This window comes from Aedes albopictus, chromosome 2 (genome assembly GCF_035046485.1).
Source record: "Aedes albopictus strain Foshan chromosome 2, AalbF5, whole genome shotgun sequence".
NCBI lineage: Eukaryota > Metazoa > Arthropoda > Insecta > Diptera > Culicidae > Aedes > Aedes albopictus.
In genome coordinates, this window is record NC_085137.1 from 14,349,752 (window position 1) to 14,377,369 (window position 27,618).

Here is a 27,618-nt window from a genome sequence, read left to right on the forward strand (position 1 = left end):
AATTTGGGCTCGATTGGTTAATCTTTCGCAAAGTTTGAACTGTTCGGGTAAAACACTATTTTTTAGACAACTCATTTTTGAGCTGTCATATCTCGGAAACCAGTGAACCGAATTGAATGAAATTTTGAACGTACACTAACAATATACAAATGCTTCACAAACTATTAAAACATAGATACTTTTTGAACGTTGAAAAAAGTTATCATGGATTGACACTTTTTGGATTTTTCTCGAAAAAATGTAATTTTTTTACGCCAATGTCAATAAATTTTAGTGTTGATGTCCAAAGATTTTCCTCTTCTGTTCTCAAGTTATCTTTAATCAGATATATTAGAGCCTATTTAGATTAAAGGAAGAACACATTTAGTAATTTTTGTGCGGTATTGTAAATTTGAATTATTTTCCTCTATATGGGTAAAAATTTTAACCCGGTATAACTTAATTCGCCGTGAAAAAATATTACATTTTATAACGTTGTATTAAGTATCTATATATTGTTGATAAACGTTAAAAAATTCATTCAATTCGGTTCACTGGTTTCCGAGATATGACAGCTCAAAAATGAGTTGTCTAAAAAATAGTGTTTTACCCGAACGGTTCTAACTTCGCGAAAAATTATTCAATGATGCAAATTTGTACCAATGATGCACATATAATAGGTTGATAAACAGTCAAAATTTGAGGTTTTTTGATGCACTCTATGAAAAGTTATAGCATGTTGAACTTTTTTGTGAGAGAAAAAAAGTTGCCTATCCCAAACATTTTGGCCATCCCCTGTAGATAAGCTAACAATTCACTTGTTTGTATGGTGGATACACACAATCACTCGTAATACCTTATTTTCTGCTGCTTCGAAATTATAAGAAATCCACCATATGAAAAACATATTTCAATTTCAATGATATTTTGATTATTTTGAAGGAATGTAAATGGTACTTTTGATAAATAGAACAATGACTTGTTCCTTTACACTTATGCATTGAAATTTTTACAAAAAAGTCAACGGTTTCGGCAAAAACAGGGGTGTCCATTTCGCCCCGGGTGTCCATTATGCCCCTAATCCCCCTATTAGTGTCCTTATTAACCCTAAAAGGGATACCTGGGGTCCATTGGACCCCAGGCGCCTTTCAGGGCTCGTCTTTGATGGAACACACTCAGCGAGGTGACGAAACTGAGGCCATGAAGGTATCCCTTTTAGGGTTAAGCATGTGGCACTTGTTTTCGGATAGGATGAATATGGGAGCGTGAGATTACTGATGGCACGCCTACACTAACGATTGACTGTTATTTCAATTTGAGAACAATATCCAAAAATGTATCTTCTATCTCTTGTAGTAAACATTCTAACGAAGCAAATAATACCAGTAATTTCCACTGGAATATTTGATGAAGAGCCATCATTAAGGCTCGCAAACATTTTTGTTTCAAATTTCTCAACAACACCAGCAGTAACTAACGTTGAGTAAACAAACGTCTCAATTACTGTTTACTGCATTCGTTTTTATGGTATAACAAGCTTTGCCATCTGAAGAATCGAATGAACTGAAAAAAAATAAATTATTTAAAATCAAATGTGTTCAGAAAAGCTAAGAAACTGTATGGTAGTTCTTATGTTCCGTAGAAAACCTTAAAAAATAAGAAACTTGATCTCATAAAAAATGCTGTGGGAATGCCTTTATCGATTTTTCAAAGGTTTTAATGAATGGGTTTCTTAGACAACGTGTTGAGAAAGCGAATGTGCTAAAAGCTTGGATTTTTTTTTTATTTTTTAGTGATAAATTATGTTGAAATCATTAGAAAATACCTTTGTGCAAAAGCAAATTTGGAGAATGCAGCTAATTGGTAAAGAACTCGAATGTTGTTCGAAATATCATGACTATTGAAAGAAAAAAAAAATGCAAAAATGTGAAGCACAATATTCTATGTTCTGAAAAAAGTTGGTAGGAATCATAAGAACAGTTCATTTTATTTAATAAATAAAATATAATTTCTGAAACAGTCTATAGGTACGCTAAAAATACCAATCGATTTTATTTTCTGGGTTGTCTTGAACTCTCTCCAGAGATTGTTTTTGAACATCTTCTAGGGATTCTATCGAAAATGTCTCCAGATTTTCCACAAGCATTCATCAATGAAAGGGAGACTAATGGGGAGAGATAATAAAATTAAGTGCTGAATTCTTTTGTCTGCTAAACACGTTGCTAGTACACCATGTATCACCTCCCAATTCGTATAATTTCCTTTGATTCATTTGTAAATAGTCATTTTACACGGTCTAGAATAAATCAGGGGTATGCTAATATACGATTGCAATAAACTCTCAGGCGTTGGCGAATCGCATTGAAAAACTTTTGTGATCTCTACACTTTATATATGCCAAGATATATGCTACTAATGCAACAGTTTAATGGCAAAGAAAGCTATCGTTTAATAACAAGGGAAGTGCTAATAGAACACTAAGATAAGATACAGGCTATGTCGCATTGGGGTCATATTGTAAGGAGTAAAATGATAAACAATAAGTGTATGTATCAGCAAACGAATTCTGCTAGTATGTGCAGTTGATCTACACTCCAACTTATGAAATATCAGAGGGTGATAAAATTTGATCAAAAACGTGATAAAATCGGGGATAGACAAAATCGCGGGCAGATAAAATCAGTAATAATAATCCAAACGTAAAAGGGGGTAGTATTGAGTATCGACAGATCCTTTGTCGTAATGTTTACTCTTGTTGAAAGATGATCACGACAAGTGCAATTTAGTTTACTTATGTACTTACTCAGGGCTGGTAGCAAAAACTGATGGTTGAAATAGTTATTTTAGTGGCAAAAAAATGACTAAATAGTGACTTGTAGGTAAATACCAAAAAAGTAATATCTACAATGTAGAAGCTGATATTTTGCAGAAATCACATTAAGCAGATGAACGAAAATTAATGTGGGCATTTAGGGTAATTCATGTACTTTGGACAGACTGAGGACAACGTTAACAGCATTGATCTTGTACCGACTTTTCGAACCCTCTAAGCAGAATACCCTCTTCGATTGAGTGTAATCAGTTTCGTACCTTTTAATTCCGCCCTAATTGCTTATCCTTTGACAGATACGCGTACTTCGACTACCACTTGTAATCTTCCTCAGTGTCAGTTATCCACAGTGGATAACTGATACTGAGGAAGATTACAGGTAGTCGAAATACGCGTATCTGTCAAAGGATAAGCAATTAGGGCGGAATTAAAAGGTACGAAACAGATTACACTCATTCGAAGACTTAAGCATTATTTAAAATACCATTTGGCGTTATCTGTAAGTGTACTGGTGCCGAAATCTGGATTTTTATAACATCAAGGTTTTTGCAGCATTCCTTAGGGAATGACAATGCTTCTTAAGGAATTCGTTCAATATAAGGCACTATAAGGCAAATCTAACGGAAGCTAACGATCCCTTCGCATCTGGTGGCAACTCTATGAAAAGAGTGACTCCGCCAAAATTTCCCATGGCGCAGCATAGACAAAGTGCACTTTTTTCACTTTTTTGTATCGAATTCCGCATCGTAGAGAAACAAACGAGCACTTTTTGCAAAGAAAATTGTATTCTCTTTTCAGATGCGCTTAGATCCGGTAGGTACTTACGAACAATATATGTGATTAATTTAAGGAGCTCTTGCTATGCCTCCGGTGGGCGATCTTCCGGATTTTTTTGTTAACTGGCCAATCCGATATCTGTCGGCGTGGGCATCAAGAATGATGATAATGGAAGCCATTGCAAATGGAAAATAACAACTTCTAGAGCAAAAAATGAGTAAAATTAGACGACAAAAAATTTACTTGTTTATGTAAACAAACGATTTTCTCCTTATTTCACCAAGCGCCTCTACAATTCGGGGTAATCCGAATTAGCCTGATTGCAAAGAAAACGTTAAATAAAGCATAAACCGAGCAATTTCTATGAAATCTATTGTACTTTATCCACTCTGACTGAACGATTTTCGAAAAAAAAATTATACAACCATCTACATCACACACGCACAAGTTCTTACATATTTGATAAAAAATTAATACACAAGAAGGGCGTAAAATTGGCTCGGTAGCTTAGATGGCCTTGTCTAGGATATAATCACAGAGAAAAAGATATCACACTCTGCTCGCTTCCCATCGATTATCTTTTAACGGTTGATTCAAACATTCGGTAGTAGGTCAATTGACCAGACGCGCTGGCATAGTGTTTCCTCCTGTTTGACGTTTGCTCACTACCGCCAAATAGTGGTGGCTTGTCCAAACACTGCATGATTAGCATTGGGCGATTACGATTTCGAGACGATAGTTTTTAATATAATTTGTTCTAAGTGTTACGTCTGTTTCTTTGTGATATAACAGTCGTGAGTTCGAATCTCACCTGTACTGTCGATTTTTTCCTAACTTTCCACCATAATGTATCCATATGTACAACGTTAGGATTTTGAAAATCATAATAAATTTGATTTGGTAAAATGAAGTAAGGTTTTTGACCCCATTCCCGGCACTACATGTAAACAAAATTGTTCATTAACTAAATTCATAACGAAACGACCGTTTTTGTCGACATCTTCCATCTGAATCAGATACCTTACTGCGTGAACTTGTTGTTAACAGTGATTGATGTGAAGATTTTCTGCCGGAAAGTTGATTTTGAACGTGTTTACTGCATCTACACTGCAAATTTTGTTTAGGTATTCAGCAAACATTGCTGATTTTTTTTGTGCTGATTGCATTCAGCAATACGAATTTACTGAGTATCAGCAATAACATTTCAACATGCTGAACCATCCAGTAATTTTGACAGTTGATCAACAACGTTGTGCTGAGAATCATCAAAAATTTTGCTGAAATTCAGTAGTTTATTTTGCTATTTTTTGTGCTTGAAGCATTTTAAAAAATTGGTGTGTAGTCCAGCGCCAACTCTCGGCACCAGTGCCGAGTTTTCAGCATAATCAAATACCTAGGGTAATTCATGTATTTCGGACAGGCTGGGGACAACGTTAGAAAAATCGTCCCCTAGCTTCCTTAGAAAGGAATTGATTCTTTTGCAAAGTTACTATTACGCTTGAAATACGATTATACTTTGCGTTCCTGGTGATAAAAAGCTTAACGAACGCATTTTAAGCCGAGAAAATCACAATTTCTAATCGCCTGTTGAATTGCATTTTGGACACCGAATATATGTTGTGGTCACCCCCAGATATAAATAATTTGGACAGGGTAATTATCTCCATGTTTAGCCATGAATATTGCTTTATCATGAAAGTAGCATAAATTGACAAATATTTTCTTGTTAATAATCAAATTTCTCCGCTTAACAGGCATCTATTTTGATAACTATTACAGTTTTTGTTAAAATCGAGGAAATATCGCCAGAACCACAGAATACGCCTCCAAGTATGCAATCGCACAGCATCCCCATGTAGTTCGTCAGATGACCAAAATATATTTACAATAGAAAACTTGTAATGTATTTTGGACACCACCCATTTTAGGCATTCTAGATGAATGTTAGGAGTTTGGCTGCCCAATGCTTCTTTATTGAACAGTTTCCATTGCAATAAGGCTTTTAAATTTCTTACAATTAAGTATCAATTCAACGATTTTGAGGTGAATATTTATGTGACTGTGAAGTGCATGTCGTCTTGCATACCTGTGCATTTCAGGGGTTTTAGTGAAACATTTTACATTTTCGATAATTTTGAAGAAAATTCTTAATTGTTAAGCGTATTTTCAACGTATATCATCAGAATAGGATCTGTTTGATCCAATAATCGATATTCAGAAGTATCTACTTTTAGTAGCTCTCCAGAACAAGACATACATCGCAGTGCATGTCCAAATTATATTTTTTACCCTATTGCATAAGTCGTTAATTTAGACGTTAAAAGAAGAAACATCAGAGAATACACATAGGGCTGCCACAATGACCGACTTGGTCCACTACTCACGTTTTCATGAGCACCAATCTTGAAAATTCGTAAACAAATGCTCTCCATTTGGAAGAGCTGCCTCTTTTTGCAAGTGTTAAACAAGTGCGGCTTGGTTCGAAGCTTCGTTCGTCAGATTTGTGCCTCTAAAGTTTGTATGCAAAATTGCAATGGGGTTTCTTGATAGGTTTTTAATTTGGCCAATTTATCCATCGATTGCTTAAAACATGATTTCCATGCTTAATGGCTTGCAGTCGATAGAGCCCAAAATCTCATGTTTTCCACAAAAAAATTAGTTATAGCTCAAAATTGTTACGTGGGTGTGCAAATTTGAGCCCAGATTCTGTCGTTCAATCTGTCGGAGACACATAAGTTTGATTTTGAGACAAAAACATATTCGCTTTTGCTATTGAAGCTGATAGAATCAAAAAGATTGTTCACTGCGGGAGGGACTAAATGAAGCACAAATATATGGTAACCCTACCACAAGCCAAAACACGATGGTTCAATATATCGGCACGGAAAGTACGAAAGGGTTGGTGATGTTCTACAAGTCGGAAAGTACAAATCAGCGCACATCTGCACAAAGTTCGAGAAATTGAGGATATCCCACCATGTGGGATTCCAACTCTAGTTGGTTTTTCTGGACGGTCTCTTCAGGCGGAAATTCCATAATTATTTCCGCTTTCTCAGCTGTTCCTCTTTCTTCCAGTGCGATGTGCTTACCCGGGTGTTGATGTTTATGGGACAAACCTTCAAACAGAATGGCTAATCCTATTCATATTTATTAAGTAAATAAAGTAATTTTGAACTTTCCCACTCTCATCTGCGATGCGAAGGAATATGCAGATTTGCCTTTGGAGATGCTTTTGCTGCTAGGCGCCATGCGATCAAACTTGCGGGTACTTTTGCAGGAGCCGGTAGATTATTTGGCTCGTTTATGACCTTGGGATGGATTTCTTTTCCTTTCTCACTTCATTGAATAATTTATGGCGCTACGTGGATTTATGAATTTTCAATTATTTTCGGAAACTTTGCCATATGGTGAACAGTTTTTTTTTTCTCTGAATATGCATTACATTATACTATCACACGATATGCTGTAGAATACCCTGGCGGATCAGAGCCTCGCACTGGAGTTTTGGCAAATAGTGCTGGCTATTTTTCTTCAACAGCACAATTTCCCCACTTTCCAATTCAAACTTACCGTAATCGGTCAGACAGCGTACCTCGATGAATAGCGACTTCGGTGGTTTTATGTCGTTGGTGAGATTCAACCCCGTACCGTCGCCAATCGTCGCCATGTATTTGGCCAGCATCCGCGAGTAGTTGTTGAACCACTGCAGCTCCGGCTCGTTCAGATTGGCTTTGATATCGGGTGGCAAGGTGGCCCCCAGATGCCATCGTATCTTTTTCAGCTTCTGGAGTCGGGCGTGCAGGTAGACCAAGAGGCAACGCTTCTGCCTTTGGATCAGCTTGTGGCGGTACATGATTATCGGAAGATAGCTTTGGCTGCCGGTCCGATTGTAATCCTGCCTGTCAGTTGAGAACAAAAGACCAATGTCAGTGCCTATAAGTTATACTAATTTCAATGAAAAAATTACACTTCTTTACAAAATAAACCGAAAGTCGTAAACTTCTATCAACAACCAAAATTTTTGATGCATAATTATGTGCTGATATCAAGATCGAGCCTCAAAAATTTTTAAGTAGAACAGTTTGTGAGTTTTTCTTGAGAATCGTGCTTTAAAATACGACATTTACTAAAATATACCTAAATATCTTGCGTTGCGATCAACCAAATTTTAATCTTTTTCCATAAATAGAAAGCTGAATATAATATGTTTCGATCATCTGAACATAATTTTTGCATAAAATAAGTATGATTCGAGATATTGGTGATTATATTGGGCAATTCCCTTAAATTGGAGCAAAATTTCCAAAAACTAATGGAAATTTGAATTTTTAATAAGCTGTTCCGATCACATGCTTATCATTAGGTTTTGCATATACTTAGCGTATGTGACTCTTTCTGTGGGTAATTCACTCAACTTATGCTAATCTTCAAATCCTTATCACGCTAAGCACTGCGATGAAAAATTTAATCAGGTGAAAGCACTCATTATCACATCATTTATTACCGTCGCCATGTCAACATGTTCATAAGTCAACTCTCTTTATTTCTGACACAACTCTCTAAAATAAAAGCTCTCATTTTTGAGTAGCGCCCATGCCGCACAGGGACTGTGTTGGAAACACACATTTTTTTAAATTGCTCGCACGCTCACATTTTTGCAAAATATCAATATTTTTCGGTATTTGAAGGTGGTTTATAAACCCAGTGAGGTTGCCATGTCAAAATTATTGCAAAATACATGCTCATATAAGCGTATACGAGCAATTTTTAAAAAATGTGTGTTTCGAACACAGTCATGTGCGGCATGGATGTTTACTAAAAATGTGCAGGCCGAACACATTTTTGAGCGTAGCCGTTTTTGCGTGAAGCTATGTAGTACGAAGGGTTTGAAATTCTCATTGATAGCGTAATATACCTACCGAGCTATGTTTTGAATGAACTGGAAATCGTTTCCTTCCGTAACTCACGCGGTTGGTCATCACCGCCAGCAACCACGCTAATACTGAGTACAAAAAGCGAGATTTTTTCAACGTGTTGTACAAAATATAACAGCGTGATCACTCGAGGGTGAAAGTCTACAGAATAGCCTATAACAATCTTAGATAACATCAGTTTACAAAATAAAACGAAAGACGTGAATTTCTATCAACGACCAAAATTTTTGATGCATTATTATGTGCCGATGTCAAGATCGTTCTTCAAGAAATATTAAGTACCGTCGATGGAGGTGAGAATGGGTCTGGGGGTGAAATTGGATTAAAACGGAGAAACAAAATTTTAAATATCTAATCAAATATCGTAAATTACTATTGAAAACTTTATATTATTTGAAAGAGGACATATTTTTACGCGTCATCATAATGCAGATTAATATTTTTAGTAATAATAGTTTTTTGTTACATACGTAGTTAAACTTAAATGACGAAACCACTATCGAATCTCTCTGGAAAAAAATCTCCTTTGTAATGTGTCACATTGGCATTTTATTTTTTATCGTATCAAATTGGTTCCAAGGTTCTCAGAATTCAATGAAATAGGGTTTATATACAGGGAATACTCAAAATAACTGGGACAGGTAAAATTTTCACTTTTCAAAAAATGGTCAACTCGCTGTAATTTTTCGAAAAGGGCATCAAATATTCTCAAATTTTTACTGTAAGTTAATCAACTAGTTGTGTATCAGTGGTTGAAATTTGGAAAAGATCGGGCCATTCTACACGAAGTTGTAAAGATTCTAGAAAAAGGTATAATAATCCGATAGCCAACTTTGAGCTGTTATGTCTCCGGATTCAATGAACCGAAAGCAATGAAATTTTGATCATTTATGACTAATATAATGAACTTTGAAAAACAGTTGACTTAATTTGAACTGTCATTTTCATAGGAGAACTGTCAAAGGATCGAGAAATCAGATGATTTAAGACGTCAAATGAAGAGGCCCATAAGGAGAGCAGGCATAAAAAACACGAGTCTTGCGATTTTTATGAAATCCGCTCAGCTTCATGAAGTCTATGTACTCGATTGCAAATATAAAATTCCCTGATTTTCTCAGGTTTTTTCCAGGTCTTAGAAAACAATTGCAGGATCACATAATGAACGAACCATCAAATTTATCATGTACAAAGCAGATAAAAATTTGCTGAATTTTGTTAGAAGAAATATGTGGCGGCATTACTAGATTTATTTCAGGTTGCAGTTTCAAAAATGTTCGGCGGATTTCCTAGATAAGTCATTGTGTATATGATTTCATAGTTGGTGACACATTCCACGCCCTTCTACATCGCGGTTTTTAAACTTCATTAAACAATATTTTCAAGTTTTTGCTGTCGATTTGGATTCTTTTTGCATTAAAATGAAGATTATTACTTATATTTTTCGAATAGTACCTGAAACTTTGAAAACTGCTTCTAAAAAGTAGCAAATTTCTTGTCGTTCGGTCAAAATTCGTCATTTTTTGCGATAGTGTCCCGGTACGCTGCATTTATTGATATCTTTCGAAGCACAAAGATCCGATTCCCAATTAATAAGCACAAAATGAATCTTCTATTCAAATCTGATCGTTTGATATGCTGGTTAGCATATATTTAACCTTCCAGGACGCGCGCCATCAAGCAACCGAAACTGCACCGCGCTCGCGCTGTATACGAAAAGCGAGGTTTTTTGGTAGTGTTGTACTTTTTACAACAGCGCGCGCGCTAAAGGGTCAACAACATAACAGTTTTCGGAAGCAAAAGGTTGATTCTCGCGCAAAACGTAACGCGTGGAATGTGTCTGGTGCAAATGTCTGTTTAAGGACAACCTTCTTGAATTCCCTATTTATTGAATAATACGTCTGCTAGGTTTGGTAGTCTAATACTGAATGGGGTTTATTGAACTAATCTAATCATGACATACTACAATTCGATGGTTACTATTCTATCATCCCCCCTTAACCGAGAATTTCTCTAATTCCGAGGGTCTTCCTTCCATCTTCAAAGTTCTTCGTCGGTAGTGCCTTAGTGAGCATGTCCGCTGCTTGATACTCGGCACTAACATGTTCGAGATTAATGTATTTGTCTTCGATGTGCTGCCTGACGAAATGATGCCGAATATCAATATGTTTGCTTCTTGAAGAATAACCGATTTCTTTCTCCGCCAGGTGAACAGCACTCCGATTGTCGCAAAAAATGGGCACCGGTTCAGCACATCCGGACAGCTCCTCTCGAAAACCTCTCCACCAGATGGCTTCCTGCGTAGCAGCCGAAATCGCCATGTACTCGGCTTCCGTTGTCGAGAGAGCAATCGTCGTCTGCTTGCGACAGTTCCATGATATCGGCCCACCAGATTGCAGGAACACATATCCGGTGATGGACCGAAGGGTGTCGGTGTCGTTTCCCCAGTCCGCATCACAGTAGCCTACGAAGCTTCCGTTGCACCGTCCGTTGTACGTCAGCTTCATTTTCTTCGTGCCTTTTAGGTAGCGGAGGATTCGCTTCGCCGCAGTCCAGTGAGCTTTCCCCGGATCGTTGACGAAATGGCTTACGGCGTTAACAGCAAAGCTAATATCCGGCCGAGTGCCTTGGGCCAAATATTGCAGGCCGCCGACTAGTTCCCGGAAAGGAACCTTCTCCATCTGCTTCCGCTCTTCTTCCGACTTTAGACTTATTTGCTTCGAGAGCTTCTGTCCCGGGTCCGCTGGTGTGGTAACGGTGTTGCAGTCAGTCGCGCCGAACCGATCTAGGAGCTCGTTGATGTACTGCTCTTGGTCCAACCTTACTACGCCGTCCTCTCTGGTTACACGAATTCCGAGAACTTTGTTGACCAGTCCCAAGTCCTTCATCCTGAACTTCTTGGTCAGCTGCTTCTTCAAATTCTCCTCCCAGCGCGCGTTGTTCGAAAAGATGAGCAGGTCATCCACATACACCGCTACTATCAGGATACTTGTGCCTTCGATCTTGTAGTAGACACAGGTGTCGTATCTGAACCGCTTCAACCCGATTCGCTTGAGCTCAGCATCCAGCTTCAGATTCCAGACCCTGCTGGCCTGTTTGAGGCCGTACAACGCCTTCTTCAACTTGCAGACTTTCGTTGGCGCCTTCTGGTCAACGAACCCTTCTGGTTGCTCCATGAATATTTCCTCGTCCTCTAGGTCTCCCTGCAAGAACGCCGTCACGGCATCCATCTGCTGCACCTTCAAATTCATCCTGACCGCCAGGGACATGAGGTAGCGAACGGTGGCGTATCGCACTACAGGTGCATAGGTCTCATTGTAGTCCACACCCTTAACTTGAGAGAAGCCCTTGATTACCAGGCGGGCTTTGTATCTCTCCACCGTCCCATCGGAGTTGGTCTTCACCTTGTACACCCACTTCGACCGCAAGGCCTTTCGTCCGGCAGGTAGCTTCGTCAGCTCCCACGTGCAGTTCTTCTGTAGGGCGTCATACTCCGACTGCATGGCCTCCTTCCACCGGTCGCTGCCTTCACCGGAATTCGCCTCCTGGAACGTATTCGGCTCATTGAACACCACCGGATTGGCAGTATGGGGACCATCGTACTCTGGGTTCGGTTCTGAAAACTGTTGAGGATTTTTAGGGGCGGCACTGCAGTTCATAATAAAGTTTCGATACTTGCCTGGGGGCACGCGCTCCCGCTCACTGCGCCTTACCAACTTGCGTGAGTCCTCTGTTTGTGAGGGGAGCGCAACAGGCTGCGACTGCTGAACGGGCTGCTGCTCTTGAACATCGGTTTCTTCCTCCTCCGGGTCATCGTAATCGGACTCACTACTATCTTCATCATCGTCGTCTTGCACCCCGGGCACGTTCCGCTGATCTTGGTCTTGATCTTGGACGACTGGCTGAACGACCACATCAAGTGGAACATCTTCTATGGTCGCTTCTTCAAACTCAGGAATCTGGTTGATCGCACTTTCGTCCAGGAATATGACATCCCGGCTGACAATAACGTTCTTCACCTTCGGACTGTACACTCGGTACGTTTTGGAATTGATGCTGTAGCCTATGAAAATTCCGGGCTCGGACTTTGGATCCCACTTCCTCCTCTTCTCTTTCGGCACGTGAAACATTACCTTGGATCCAAATACGCGCAGATGGGCTAGGTCCGGTCTTCGTCCGGTACACGGAAAAAAATCCATTCCCAAGACCATGAATATGACTCATAGTTTCCCGATATTTTTATGATTTTATGTTATAAATATACACCATGATTAAATTTTATGATTTTATGAATGATTTCACCATAACGCTGTGCACCCGTTATTGTTTTGGCTTTCGACGACCAAAAATGGAAAATATAATCATGAAGCTATGATTAAATTAGCTGGCATCATGAGTAGCATTCATGAAGCCAAGAATAATTTTCATAAACCTGGATGCAGATCCTGATGCTTTACCACCACATTCATAAAATTATGGTTGGGTGAGGTAGAACCATGCATAGAATTCATGGAATCAAAAAATACTTTTATGATTTCGTCGTCGTCGGACCTCAATGTTTCTCAGTCAAATTCATAAAATCATGGTTGAGGGAGATGGAACCATGCATAGAATTCATGGAATTAAGAATTACTTTTATGATTCCGTCGTCGTCGGACCTATATGCTTCTCAGTCAAATTCATAAAATCATGGTTGAGGGAGATGGAACCATGCATAGAATTCATGGAATTGAGAATTACTTTTATGATTCCGTCGTCGTCGGACCTCAATGTTTCTCAGTCAAATTCATAAAATCATGGTTGAGGGAGATGGAACCATGCATAGAATTCATGGAATTAAGAATTACTTTTATGATTCCGTCGTCGTCGGACCTATATGCTTCTCAGTCAAATTCATAAAATCATGGTTGAGGGAGATGGAACCATGCATAGAATTCATGGAATTGAGAATTACTTTTATGATTCCGTCGTCGTCGGACTTCAATGTTTCTCAGTCAAATTCATAAAATCATGGTTGAAGGAAATGGAACCATGCATAGAATTCATGGAATTAAGAATTACTTTTATGATTCCGTCGTCGTCGATCCCAAATGCTTTTAATTAGATTAATAAAACGATGCAAGCTAAAATCATAAGAAAATAAAATACGTGATATCAGAGCCCATTTCTATGATTTTGGAACCTATCCATCATCCTTTTTTTCTATGAGCAAGCAGCACTTTTTAGTTGGCCTCTTGTTAGTGAAGATATGTAATGTTTAAATATAAAAGAGAACAACAATGATCGAACTCACCGGATAATCATATTTAGCTGGTTTATTATTTTTGTCTTTGGCACCTACATCCAACAGGCTAAGGATGCCCTCCAAACCACATCAATTGTTCACTAGTTCACATCACTTGCTGAGTCTCCGAAGTCGTCGAACGATGGATAAACCGGAAAAATAGAGAGAATTACCGAAAATTAACGCGCGATTCTCACTTTGCTTCACCCTCCGTACATAAACTCGGAACTACGACGGATGGCACAACGAAAACGCGAACTGGGCACTGTTTACTTTTTGCGCGTTTATTTTTTAGTCAATCAACTCCCAACAACCTGCCGAATCTTACGGGTACACTGTTTCGATGTTCCATTTCCTCATATATGCACATTTATTACTCTAACCAAATAAAAACTTTGCAAAAATAGCAGGTTCAACTTTTTCCACATGTCTGTGCTGGACGACCACGCGATTTATATAATTGCATATGGCAGATAAGTGTAACGCTAGGAAGCGACCATGAATATAATTTATGAAAATGCATGTTTCTATTCATATTTCTGGTCAACTCATTCATGATATTATGAATTTTAATTATGATATTATGAGTTGGCAGACATCATAAGAACATTATTTTTTATTCATGATTAGGGGAATGGATTTTTTTCCGTGTAAACCCAAGCAACCAAAAGTTCGGATTCCACTTGAAGAACGAACTCAGAAGTTCAAGTTCGGTTCAATTCCAGGTTTCGTTGAACTTAATTCTCCAAAAAGTTACTCTTGTATTGTTTATGAACTTGGAAGTACATGTACAAGCTTTTGATTTCTCTTCAAAACGACATTAAAGTCGAAAAAAGGTTCAAAAAGAACTTATGTTGAACTTTAAAACAGAGTTCAATCAAATATTAACCGAACTCATGTAGAACTTTTGCGTGCCTTTAAAATTCAAATATAGTTCATTTGAACATATTCTAACAACTTGAAATCATCCGTTCCGAACTTGTTTCGAACTTGTTTTGAACTTACTACTGAAAGTTCGGATAAATATTAACCGTACCAAAAGTGAACTTCACCTGAACTTCGGCGACAGCGGGGCCGGGGAGAAGTTCTCATTCAATTAAATCACTCGGAAATCGAGCCCAGCAGCCACAGCTTGTGTTAATTCCACAAGTACACTTTGTTCCACTATAATATTTCAACGTACTTACTTGTAATCAACGCAAAGGATCCGTATTGTGTGGATCAAAGGCTGCCCCCGCAGCGGAAAACTGTTCCCCCCAGGATGCCACCGGGGGTTTTTTGGCTGCGCACAAAAATTTTCCAGCTTTGCTGGATGTTTTCACACCCGTCTCACTGGTCACTGCAGCGCACCGGTAATCGACGCAATCGTATTCACTGAAAACCAAGCTGAAAACTTAAATCTTTTCTTGAAGTCGATACACTGGCCTTAATTTATTGCTTTGCACTGCGAACCACAACAAACTGAAAATGTCAAACTGCGTAAGTTCACAAGAAGTTCCACGTGAACTTCTTTCGAACTTTCGACTTCAAAAACTATTCCAAGTTCAGAGAAAGTTCACACGCGAACCTGATTGAGCTCTACTATATGATATCAGCACATTGAGTAAAATCCCACAGTGCATAACAACACATACATGGAGTAGTGGTTAGGCACCGACTTTCAACGAGGAGATCCCGAGTTCAAATCTCAGTAAGTAAAAAACATCAAACATTATTTCAAGGTATTAGTCAATTTGGATTCCACATGAACTAATGGTTCTTAATAATAAATTACTTTTGAGGACTAAACATTTTTTTTTTTCATTTTTTCAAAGTTTATTTTTAAGCTGAATAGCGTTCCTTTCAGCGACACAAGTGTACTTTTTGTGAACTGAAGTTCGGTTAATTACTTAAAAAGTGAGCTGAATAGAATGCTATTCATATACCTTCGAATAGCTGATTAAGCCCAAACATGCTATTTTATCCGAACTTTTGGTTGCTTGGGAACGCTTCTTCTGGTGTCACCGGCAACCCTTTCGTTGGCGATCGGTTGATCACGTACGATGCCGTCGCAACAGCTTCGGCCCAATAGTGCTTCTCCAATTTCGCGTCACACAGCATACTCCTCGCTTTCTCCACAATCGTCCGGTTCATACGCTCAGCTAATCCATTCTGTTCCGGGTTGTATGGAACGGACATCTCGTGCTGAATACCGGACTGCCGAAGAAACTGCTTCATATGGTGATTCACATATTCGGTCCCATTGTCCGACCTGAACCACTTGATTTTCGGACCTGTCTGGTTCTCAGCGAAGCTCTTGAAGTCTTGAAACGCTTGTAATACTTCCGTTTTTGATTTCAGGAAATACACAAACGCCTTCCTACTTGCATCGTCAATAAACGTTAGGAAGTAGCGCCTTCCTCCAATCGATGTCGTCTCCATGGGTCCACAGAGATCGGAGAGTATCAACTCCAGCACACGGTCTTCACGATGTCCCACGGATCGAAACGGCTGTCGTGGATGCTTGCCTTGTATGCAGGGTACACACTTCGTAAAGTTGGCCACGCTGAAGTCGAATCCACTTGCCATGCCGCCTAATCGCTTCATGCAGCCAACGGACATATGGCACAACCTCCGGTGCCAAAGCTGGAAGTTGTTCTCCGCCTTGCAGGTCATATTCGCCGACGGACTGTGGGCTTTCCTCAACTTATACAAACCGCCGGACTCTTGTCCAACCGCAACTACTTCGTTCTTCGGACTGACGACCTTGCACGCTTCCTTCGTAAACGTCACGCTGTAACCGTTTTGGCACATTCTACTTACCGACAGCAAATTTACTGCCAGATCCGGTACGCACAGGACCTCACTCATGGAAATTTCGCAGGTTGTGGCTCCAACATCCGCCGACACGTTCACCAGTCCTTTGGCAACCACCGGCACCGTCGCATTGTTGGCCACGTTGACGCTTGACGAAGCACTCACCGCATCCTCCAGAAGGTTTCTGTTCCGGCACAAATGAGCGGTTGCTCCGGAATCGAATATCCAATCTTCCTCGCTGGCTTGCATTAAGCGCCGCGAAAAATGCGGCATGTCCACTGTTCTTGCTGTACTTCTCCTTCTTCTTCTCGACGGCTTGACTGGAACACTGGGATGCGAAGTGGCCCATTTTCTTGCACCGGTAGCACTTCACATTGGCTTTGTCGCTGCCGGCCTTCGGACCTTGCTTGAGCTTACTCAGGAACGCTTCTCCGCCTTGTTTCGTATCGCTTGAAACTTTCACGTCTTGAAGGATCTTCGCCTTGACGATGTCCGCTGTCAGCTTAATTCCGGATGACTCCAGGCCGAGGATCATCGGGTCGTACTGTTTCGGCAGGCCTTTCATTAACAAACTGGCCAGCCAAGCGTCATCGACCTTGAATCCGACTTCCTCCAACTGACGACTAGTCGTGAACAGCTCATTCACGTACTGCTGCGTTGTCTGGCAGATGATGTCCTCGTCGCGCTCAGCTCCAACTAGCCGGATTCCTGTGAGCCTCCTCAGCAGACCGATCTTGGGTGTCGACCCACTGTGCTCGTACGTGTTCCGAAGGTTGTCCCACGCCTCTTTCGCATTCTTGGCATCCCGCACCAATCCGTATATGCTCGAATCGATGCTGAGACATATAGTCGCCAGCGCTTGGTCGGAGATTTCATCGCTTACCGCCGGATCACCTTGAGCTTGCTCCTTCACTGCGCACCAGGTCCGCTCCTTGATTAGGACCATCTTGGTGGCGAAGGACCAAGAACTGTAGTTTTCCGATCCTCGCAGAACCTCTCGCACCGGTAGGGAAACCGATCCTCCTGGATGTCTTGACCTTGATTCGAGCCGGATCCAGGACCATTTCGGATTGCTTCAGGGTTCGACATTTCCGACGATAGGGCTTGAAAAAAAATTCTTCACTAACAGAGCCGTATCCTTCCCAAGCAACCAAAAGTTCGGATAAAATAGCATGTTTGGGCTTAATCAGCTATTCGAAGGTATATGAATAGCATTCTATTCAGCTCACTTTTTAAGTAATTAACCGAACTTCAGTTCACAAAAAGTACACTTGTGTCGCTGAAAGGAACGCTATTCAGCTTAAAAATAAACTTTGAAAAAATGAAAAAAAAAAATGTTTAGTCCTCAAAAGTAATTTATTATTAAGAACCATTAGTTCATGTGGAATCCAAATTGACTAATACCTTGAAATAATGTTTGATGTTTTTTACTTACTGAGATTTGAACTCGGGATCTCCTCGTTGAAAGTCGGTGCCTAACCACTACTCCATGTATGTGTTGTTATGCACTGTGGGATTTTACTCAATGTGCTGATATCATATAGTAGAGCTCAATCAGGTTCGCGTGTGAACTTTCTCTGAACTTGGAATAGTTTTTGAAGTCGAAAGTTCGAAAGAAGTTCACGTGGAACTTCTTGTGAACTTACGCAGTTTGACATTTTCAGTTTGTTGTGGTTCGCAGTGCAAAGCAATAAATTAAGGCCAGTGTATCGACTTCAAGAAAAGATTTAAGTTTTCAGCTTGGTTTTCAGTGAATACGATTGCGTCGATTACCGGTGCGCTGCAGTGACCAGTGAGACGGGTGTGAAAACATCCAGCAAAGCTGGAAAATTTTTGTGCGCAGCCAAAAAACCCCCGGTGGCATCCTGGGGGGAACAGTTTTCCGCTGCGGGGGCAGCCTTTGATCCACACAATACGGATCCTTTGCGTTGATTACAAGTAAGTACGTTGAAATATTATAGTGGAACAAAGTGTACTTGTGGAATTAACACAAGCTGTGGCTGCTGGGCTCGATTTCCGAGTGATTTAATTGAATGAGAACTTCTCCCCGGCCCCGCTGTCGCCGAAGTTCAGGTGAAGTTCACTTTTTGTACGGTTAATATTTATCCGAACTTTCAGTAGTAAGTTCAAAACAAGTTCGAAACAAGTTCGGAACGGATGATTTCAAGTTGTTAGAATATGTTCAAATGAACTATATTTGAATTTTAAAGGCACGCAAAAGTTCTACATGAGTTCGGTTAATATTTGATTGAACTCTGTTTTAAAGTTCAACATAAGTTCTTTTTGAACCTTTTTTCGACTTTAATGTCGTTTTGAAGAGAAATCAAAAGCTTGTACATGTACTTCCAAGTTCATAAACAATACAAGAGTAACTTTTTGGAGAATTAAGTTCAACGAAACCTGGAATTGAACCGAACTTGAACTTCTGAGTTCGTTCTTCAAGTGGAATCCGAACTTTTGGTTGCTTGGGTTGGTAACGGCTAGGGCTCATAACCTATTGAATAATACGTCTGCTAGGTTTGGTAGTCTAATACTGAATGAGGTTTATTGAACTAATCTAATCATGACATACTACAATTCGATGGTTACTATTCTATCACTATTCAACCTTGCACCAGAAATCTAGATGCACAATTCTCAAGAAATAAACTTGCAACAATAGTGTAATTTTTATTTTATGCTTGCTCGCTCACTTGTAAAAAGCTTAAAATGAAAATATCCATCCTTCGGTTGCTATGAGATTTATGCACTTGAAATCGTGAGTAGATACAAAAGTCAGTCATTCTGACGGCCATATTGGTATTCTAACGAACTTGTCCTTAAATTATTTGTCAATCAATAGGAAACTTTTGGATTTTTTTTTGTAATGCATTGAGATGTTGGTGAGAGTATTCAAAAAATGTCGACAAAATTTATGCTATCTATCTATATGCAAAAATGAATTTCTGTCTGTCTGTCGGACTCTTTTGGACTCGGAAACACCTGAACCGATCTACGTGAAACTTTGTATGTGGGCATTTTTGGGACCGAGGAAGGTTCTTAGCTTGGTGTGAGATCTCTTCGGTCTCTGGAACGGGGGGATCCCATACAGATGACTTTGCAGTGGACGTCGCTATGGAGCTGTATGTCAAAAAACACAGTAGGCAGGCAGTACGACGTTTGCCGGGACAGCTTTATATTTGTACTATAAAAATTGAGTGGCATACGTCGGACCGCGCATAACTCGTGAACGGAACGTCGAATTTTGGTTGTCTTAGTTTTATTCTTTTAATTTTCACCAAAGGAAGGTTTATGAGGCAAAAGACTTAGAAATTCTAAATTAGAATATAGAGATTTTTATGCATTTTGACAGGGAACTTGGTGCAAAGCTCAGTAGACAAAACAAAGTTTGCTTTTGTTATTTTTGTAGGGGTAGGCGGGGCAATATGGACACCCTCAATATTTTGAAATATGCGAACTTTTTTGAACTTTTAATGAATGGAGAATATAGTCCATTTGTCTAAAACGTAGTTTCAGGAAAGAAACATTCGAAATTAAAATTATACTTGATTTTACACGAAAAAGTTGCGTCCTCCGTTTTTTGTGCATGGAAATTATAATTTTCACACCATCTAAAATAAGATTTAGTGATTAATTTATTGCCGGTCGATTAAAACCTGATATTTCTAGAACACATGCAAGTAGTTTTGCTGTATCTACATGCTTAACATGTTTATATTTTCTTCTTTATTATATCAAAAATCAAGTTTGGAAATATCTTCTGCTGCCGAGGCAAAATGGACACTCACCTTTTTGAAAGAAGCGGCAAGGGAAATATATAACCCATATCACAAACCAACCAAATTCTTCGATTTCAGTACATGTTCGGTTAAATGTTCACTATAGTAGACATATGGTGAAACAAATTGGTCAAAAATCGACAGCAGTGGAAAATAGTTGTTCTAAGCACAGCTTTACATGCCGACAAAAACGAAGCTTTATCCAAAACAGCCTGAATTTAAATGAACTGAACAAAAATGAACTACTTCGGCGTATTATTCATCCATAATAGTTGTTTTGTAATGAAATGACTTTATAGGTGTAAATAATGTACGAAATTCGTAAAAGTCTCATGGTGTCCATATTGCCCCATGCGGGTGTCCATTCTGCCCCGTATGCTTGAAGACGGTCATGAAAAACTAACAATTTTCATAACGTTTTTTGAAGTGGATAAATCATTTTTCTTCGTGAGCATTCTTATGCAATAGATGCTAAATAGACTTTAAAAGGATACATGTATCAAAAAAGTAAACTTTTTTGACATCTTGCCAGGTGAAGTTGGCAAAAACCTTAGGGTGTCCATATTGCCCCGCTTTCCCCTATACATTTTTTAAGGTACAAGATGCTAATGTCTTGTAGAAACATATAAAAAATTAAAAATAAATAGGAAAATACTGTTTGTGCATTTGAGTATATATGTATTTAACACCTGTATGTACTTCTATGTATGTGTAATGTATGATAAATAAAAATAGTTAGCTCTTGACCATTGCAATGGAAAGACGCATCCGCGTTCCGCTTTTGCGTTCGAATGATCACGACAGTTAATTATTCCCGCCCTTGCGCGAACAATAACTTTTTGCAACATTTCCATAGAAACTGTCGACATTTATGAAAACGATCCTTAACAAGTCTGATTCCAAAATTATTCGAAAAGTCTATATACACGGTGTTCAATAAGTTCGGATACACCATATAACTTGAATTAATTTCACATCAGATTCTGTAATTCAGATTTTCAAAGTAAATGTATTTATTGAAAGGTCATATAACACTGATCAAATAAAGCATATGGTTTTGAATAAAGTCTTTTTCTACTTTTTTTATAAGCCTTAGATGTATCTAAAGTTTGTTAGCTCCGGCACGCTGGAATAATTTTCGATAAGTTGCTCAAGCTACAGAAGTCTAAAACGTTGACTTTTAAGTTTACATCTCACTATACTAAATTAGAATAACTAAATTAATAGACAAAAGCTTTACACTGCTATTTCAGTGATGATATGGTGATAAATTTGCAAGTTTAGTCAAAATGTGCTTAAATCTATGAAAAAGGCATAAATACATTATATAAAGCCAATTTTGGTTAAAATTTGCCACAATAGGGATATAATCAAGTTTTGGAAAAGATAATGATGGATTAAACTGAAATATAACGCAGCCTTGCTTTTTGACAAAACAAAAATCATTAAAACAGGTACAGCGGTAATTTTAGCAATTTTAAAGATCAAAATAAAATGAGTCCGTACTTCACCCAATCTGAACTTTATAGATTATTTCGTATGGCCATAGTTGCTACCACTAATGCTGAGGACAACAACCTAATTTGATTTAACTTAACACCATTACTCAATAACAACTAGACGAAATACCAATGACAGACGTGCGTGCCGGCTGAAAGGATCTTGAGACACATTTGCAATTATTACAAAAGGATAAAGGACAGTTTGTTTCAAAACATATACTGTATTTGATCAGTATTATGTGAGCTTTCAATTAATACATTCACTTTGCAAATCTGAGTTACAGATGGGATATTAGTTCAATTTTACTGTGTATCCGAACTTATTGAACACCGTGTATAAATTTCTTTAACAAAAACCCTAGTGTTCTAAATTCCATCAACCTATATTTCTTTAAATATGTATTCTCTAAAAAAAAAACTTCAAACTATTATTTAAAACTATTCCTGCAATGCCCATATTTTTTCTTTTTAAGGGATTTATCAAAAAAGTATTTGAGAATAATCAGAGATTTGCACGATACTCTTCCAGGGATTCTTTAGAAACACTACCAGAAGGTCGTACACAAATTTGCCGAGTTTAATTTCTAAAAATTTCCTCACGGTATGCACCGAAAGAATCCTTTATAAGTTACACAAGCAATTACGTCATTTTTAAGGAGTGTCACCAGAAAAGTTAGACTTGCAATTCTTTTGGATAATTCGACTCCCTTCATCATCATTACTACTTATTAGATATTTTTTTTGAGAGTTTGTTCAAAGCTATTTTCTATATTCTGGTAGAGATATGTTAGGATTTCCGTCGGACATTTTTCCGGGACTTCTGGATCTGCATTCGATCCTTTATACATGTTGGAGTACTATCTTAAATTTTCGGGAGATTTGTTTATCAATGGCTTCTGATTTCAATTAGTACATACCTATATAGAGAATTTTTCTAGCTACTTCAGAGAACGTCTTACTCTTAATGCACTTACTCATGATTTTCGTTAGAAATAAATCAGATATTCCCCGAAAGATTTCCTAAACAAAAGCTTCAGAAAACTGTGCGACTATTTTTTTTAAGAATCTGGAAATTCTTTCTAAAAATTTTCCAAGATCCACCACTAACGAAAATAATCTCGAAGCGTTTCCTTAATTTCAAAATAAAGCCAATAAGGAACTATTAGAAATTTCTCCCCAGCTTCGGCCGCCAACTCCCCTCCAAGATCTATTTGAACGATTTGAACGAGCGTGTTGGATTTTGGACTCCTTAATTTAAGAACGGGTGACTGTTGCCAGTTGCCACTTACGCATTGCTGCTGTTATCCTCGAAAACTTGATTGATGTCTTCAAGTACAGACCGAACACCCTCGCTCTGGAAAGTACAAAACATGACAATAAATTTCGAAACCGTCCAATAATAGGACCACCTACGTTGAACGGTGGAATGGTTTCCGTTGTCCTCGTCAGTTCACGGACCAACTCAAGGGCACGCTCAGCCATTCCGATGCCCGGCGGTTTCACTTCACTTTTGTGGTTGTGTAAAACATAAAATTTAGCGAACTAAGTTTAAATTTTACTCGTAAAAGGCAATTTAAAACTACAAACTTCAAGATTTACTGTTTTGGTAAATTCCCCTTTTACCACTCATTCGCGCGCGTTGCCCACCATCCGTTCCATTTCCGCCGTTTTTGTTTTGCTCGTCTGTTTTGTCATTTTTGATTCATGAAGCGTCGCGACGCTCGTTTGTAAAGAAGGTATTCCTACGAGTAAGCGCTGTCAACGCGAGTGTTGTCAAAATTTATTTACAACCGTTGCGGGAGGACTTTACAACCGTTGCGGGAGGAGAAAGCGAAATTCCACAAAACAAACAACCGGGCGAGATGGACCGTGACCGGTCTTAGCCGTCTGCAAGAGACACCGCAAAGAAAAAAAAAAAAACAAACAACCAAACTCGAATTATAGTCCCAGAGAGGCAATTTTAATTTTTGTGCTTGGACAACAACTAGTTTCAGTAATTACTTTCTTATCGATTCAACAACTAGAATAATGTCCATTCCGCTGGACGCTCGTGAAATATTAAGCCATTTGAACCAGCTCGGCTATCGGCACATCACTCCGGAGCAGTTGAAAGAATTTCAGAAAGGTCAGTTTGCGCTTCCCCGTTTCGAATTTCACTGCCTAATGACTTTGAATTTCACGATTGCAGATTTACGGAAGTTGATCAAGTTCGATACCCGGATAAGTGGTGGCGGTTGCGGCGCCACCGTGGACCAGGAAGCACTGGCACAAGCCGCTCAACAGATGAACACATTCCAACGGTTGCATACACTCACGACCATCAGTTATAATGCGAAAGTCGCCCGGAAGGGATCCTCCCATGTGACGGCCCAATCAACGACGGCGGCGGCGGAATCAAAGAGGGACGACCATCACAGACCAGAGGTTGTGACACCGGTCGAACAGCACCACGATGGAAAAGAGAACCAGATGACGACGGCGGTGGTGGGTGGAGGAAAGTCCAAGTCCAAGAAACTGAAAGCGGACAAGGATAATCCCGCTGCCAATAAGATGTGTAAGTAGAAAAGCACTTTAATGACTCTAAAAGAGTATTCTGATTCTTGACGTAGCATTCCAACTGAAACAAAGCCTGCTTAAGAGTTATTATCTGAACGCTATTTTGGAAAATTAATCATTTTTGCATTCGTGTTGCAGACACTTTTTACATGAGCATAGCATTAGCAATCCGTGGAATTGTTTAGGGGCTATTCATAAACCACGTAGACCAAAATTTGGTCATCTCAGACCCCCCCCCCCCCCCTCCCCCCTCGTAGACTTTTGTCCATACAAAAATTTTAAAATTTGTATGGAGCGTAGACTTTGGCCAGACCCCCCCCCCCTCCCCCCAAAAAGTCTACGTGGTTTATGAACGGCCCCTTAGGAACGACAAAGGCATCGAGTACACGAGGTCAAATATTGACAAGGAATGGACTAAAGAGTGAACATCAGGTTGGCACTAATGCTAATTCGATCAAGTCAAACGGGGTGTTTGCACATTGATTAGTTTTTGATCAAATATTTGACCCTGTGTCTCCCCTTTTATCCTTCTCTTTCTCGAGCTAGTTTAGAAGCGTGAATGAAGAAATAGGAAAAGCTACGCCAACGTCCTTTTATCTAGCACACAATAGCAATACCTAACGGAAACGCTTACGAGCATGATCATCGATTGATTGATTTCTCTTCAGTTATTGCCAGAACAGCATCAACAGATGATGCTGTATGGCAAGAACATACAAAACCTTATTTGAAATATGTTGTAACATCAGCAAATTTTCATTCCACTCTGTTCAGGGATTCGACCGAGGAGTACCAGTGCCAACAGCTTCCGCAAGAATGACCCAGTTTCGTTGTACCACGCCTACCAAAAGGAGTGGACTCGATTCAAGAACCAACTTCCAGGAGAAAACGACCATTCCGATCTTCGGTGGCAGATTCGAACCAAGTTGCTGGCCGATAGAAAGTCTGCACATTGATGATTATACTCGTAAGTGGTAAGTTTAACGAATGCAAAGTTCCGTCCTTTGAACTACGACATTGATTCTAATCGGCTTATATTTAGTTATAAAACAGACATTAAGACTGACATTTCGAATTAAAAAAAATAAACCGATCGTATTCCATCAATCTACGCAAATGCCTCTTTATTCGTATCACCTATCGGTCAACCTTGAACTTGGTCATCAGCGATCTCGCATCGGTGCGATGCAGATGCTCGGTAAGTTTCATCTCGATTTCCTCCGCGGCAGCTTTCGTCAGAACCAAAGTGTCGTGCTTCAGCATTGAGTAGACGTTCAATCCGTACACCGGCATCAGATTAATGTGATCGATTTCTTCCGCCCCGGCCGTGATATTCCGTGGCATAATGTCGCTGCTGTCGATAAACAGCACCGAAGGACCCCAGGCACGTTCCTGGACCAAATCGCGCAGGTACTGCGGATCCTCCGTCGGAATGCCCAAATCCTTCACTACATGTAAATCATCCTGGGCCAGTTTGATGGACAGCGTCGAGACCAGCCCTAGCACCCGGTTGAAGAACGGCAGCATGTAGAAATGCGTCGTCGGCGAACGGGGACCATGGGCAATGCCACCACCGCGCCACAACGGCGACCGAATCGATCCGTGACGAGCTCGCCCCAATCCCTTCTGCGGCCATGGTTTCCGCCCTCCGCCCCGGACTTCATTCCGTGTCTTGGAGTGGGAAAAGCTTACAAACCGGTACTTGCGCTGCCATTCGATGTTCTGGTGGACGATGTCGATCCGGGGAGCGGCGCCGAATATTTCGCTGCTCAGCTGCTGGATTCCGACTTTTTGCTCCTCGATGGTGTCCAAGTTTTCAATCCACACGGATCGCGGTGCACGAAACGGGTTCAAGTCAGTCAAATTTGGTACTTGTTGCTGCTGCTGCACCAGCGCGCGGCACTGATTGACCGCTATCACCGGTGGAACTTTGAATCCAAGTAGTTTAGCGGCACTTTTTTGAAATAGTTGGAACATTTTCACAAGTTTTGATGAATGGATGTGTTACGCGATTCACGGCTTTTGTAAACACCGCACATGCTGCTCGTTTCGTTTTTTTTTGTGGCGAGCTGTCAAACGGAGCAAAGCAGATGAATACCTTCTTTCTTGATCAGACTCTGCGAGGGCCTTTTGTTTTTCCGTGTTGCGAACAAGGAATTGGGTTCTTTAGGGGTATCCGGATTACCTATTTCATAATCGGATTCTCCGCCCAAAAATTAGTCGAAATCCAAAATCAGGCCAAACATGTCTAAAGGTCCTATCTGCAGAAGAGAGGCTCTCTTTGGTTTCCCTCTCTTTCGTTAATATCTCAGATGTTTATTTGTATTTATGATTGTCTCCTTGCATTGAACGTTGCACACTAAGATCAGCTCGGTATTTTTCCCATCTTTTTACTGAGTTCTGAACTTCTGAACAGCAGATTTAACTCGGTACGCTCGGTTATTTCTAGATTGAGTTTAAATAAGGGCGAAAGTAACATGAGAGAGTTCTCTTCATCGGCTCTCTCTTCCTCAAATTAAAGTGACAAGATGCAAGTATGGTTGCACTTTATGCTCATAAATCGCTAGGTTGCGATGCAATCTAGCGTCTAAGTGTAAAAAAGTTCGATTGAATTTGCATCTTGTCACTTTAATTTGCAGAAGAGAGAGTCGATGAAGAGAACTCTCTCATGTTACTTTCGCCCTTATTTAAACTCAATCTAGATTTATTTTGCGGATATTCTGTAAATGAGTTAAGGCCCGTTTAGACTATCTGATTTGTCGGTCTGATTTGAGTGACTGCTCGAAAAAAATGTATGAAATCGTCTTGCCTTCTACTCCTTTGTTTTGTTTGGTGTTTTGTTTACGAAAGTGAAAGGCGAAACCGAAATCAACACGTAAACACGGCGATAGTAGAAGGCGAAACTGAAATCAAAACGTAAACACGGCGAAAGCAAATGGCGAAATTCTGTCAAAATCATAAACAAGGCGAATAGTAAAAGGCGATTCTGAAAATAATATCGATTCGAGGCGCATAGTATTGGGCGAAATTAGCATTCTGAGGTATCAATTCAGGCGTAATTAAATAAATGCAATTTTTAGTGCAAAAAATATCAAATTCGTGCAGTGTTCTTAGAAAAACAAGAAACTATGTCAGAACTATATCAATTAACCTTATTTAAGTTGAATTATTCTGTATTACTTCT

The 27,618-nt window shown here is 39.6% G+C and overlaps 3 protein-coding genes across 3 annotated transcripts; 1 reads left to right on the forward strand and 2 right to left on the reverse strand.

The window, feature by feature from the left end:
• Positions 1 to 7,032: 7,032 nt before the first annotated feature.
• LOC109429545 (DNA replication complex GINS protein PSF1) lies at positions 7,033 to 23,553 on the reverse strand. The gene is made up of 3 exons (XM_019705523.3): positions 23,292 to 23,553; positions 23,168 to 23,232; positions 7,033 to 7,485 (listed from the first exon to the last, which is right to left on the reverse strand). The coding sequence occupies exons 1-3, from the start codon at positions 23,358 to 23,360 to the stop codon at positions 7,038 to 7,040; spliced, it is 582 nt and encodes a 193-aa protein (XP_019561068.3). The 5' UTR covers positions 23,361 to 23,553; the 3' UTR covers positions 7,033 to 7,037.
• A 111-nt stretch (positions 23,554 to 23,664) lies between these two features.
• On the forward strand, positions 23,665 to 25,545 carry LOC109429910 (uncharacterized). Its single transcript, XM_062854734.1, has 4 exons — positions 23,665 to 23,720; positions 23,795 to 24,003; positions 24,067 to 24,432; positions 25,209 to 25,545. Exons 2-4 carry the CDS (start codon positions 23,907 to 23,909, stop codon positions 25,388 to 25,390), a joined length of 645 nt encoding a protein of 214 aa, XP_062710718.1. The 5' UTR covers positions 23,665 to 23,720; positions 23,795 to 23,906; the 3' UTR covers positions 25,391 to 25,545.
• On the reverse strand, positions 25,533 to 26,506 carry LOC109429546 (large ribosomal subunit protein uL4m). The gene has a single exon (XM_029864234.2). The coding sequence runs from the start codon at positions 26,409 to 26,411 to the stop codon at positions 25,572 to 25,574; it is 840 nt and encodes a 279-aa protein (XP_029720094.2). The 5' UTR covers positions 26,412 to 26,506; the 3' UTR covers positions 25,533 to 25,571.
• Between the last annotated feature and the right edge of the window lie 1,112 nt (positions 26,507 to 27,618).

What these genes read in the sequence shown, in the direction of transcription:
- LOC109429546 (XM_029864234.2), bottom strand. Translation starts at nt 26,411, where the DNA reads ATGTTCCAACTATTTCAAAAAAGTGCCGCTAAACTACTTGGATTCAAA.
- LOC109429545 (XM_019705523.3), bottom strand. Translation starts at nt 23,360, where the DNA reads ATGGCTGAGCGTGCCCTTGAGTTGGTCCGTGAACTGACGAGGACAACG. An exon ending in AAACCATTCCACCGTTCAAC is followed by an intron (nt 23,233 to 23,291) that starts GTAGGTGGTCCT and finishes TGTACTTTCCAG; the next exon opens with AGCGAGGGTGTTCGGTCTGT. An exon ending in GAGGATAACAGCAGCAATGC is followed by an intron (nt 7,486 to 23,167) that starts GTAAGTGGCAAC and finishes CTCAACTGACAG; the next exon opens with GCAGGATTACAATCGGACCG.
- LOC109429910 (XM_062854734.1), top strand. Translation starts at nt 23,907, where the DNA reads ATGTCCATTCCGCTGGACGCTCGTGAAATATTAAGCCATTTGAACCAG. An exon ending in GTTGAAAGAATTTCAGAAAG is followed by an intron (nt 24,004 to 24,066) that starts GTCAGTTTGCGC and finishes TCACGATTGCAG; the next exon opens with ATTTACGGAAGTTGATCAAG. An exon ending in TCCCGCTGCCAATAAGATGT is followed by an intron (nt 24,433 to 25,208) that starts GTAAGTAGAAAA and finishes CACTCTGTTCAG; the next exon opens with GGATTCGACCGAGGAGTACC.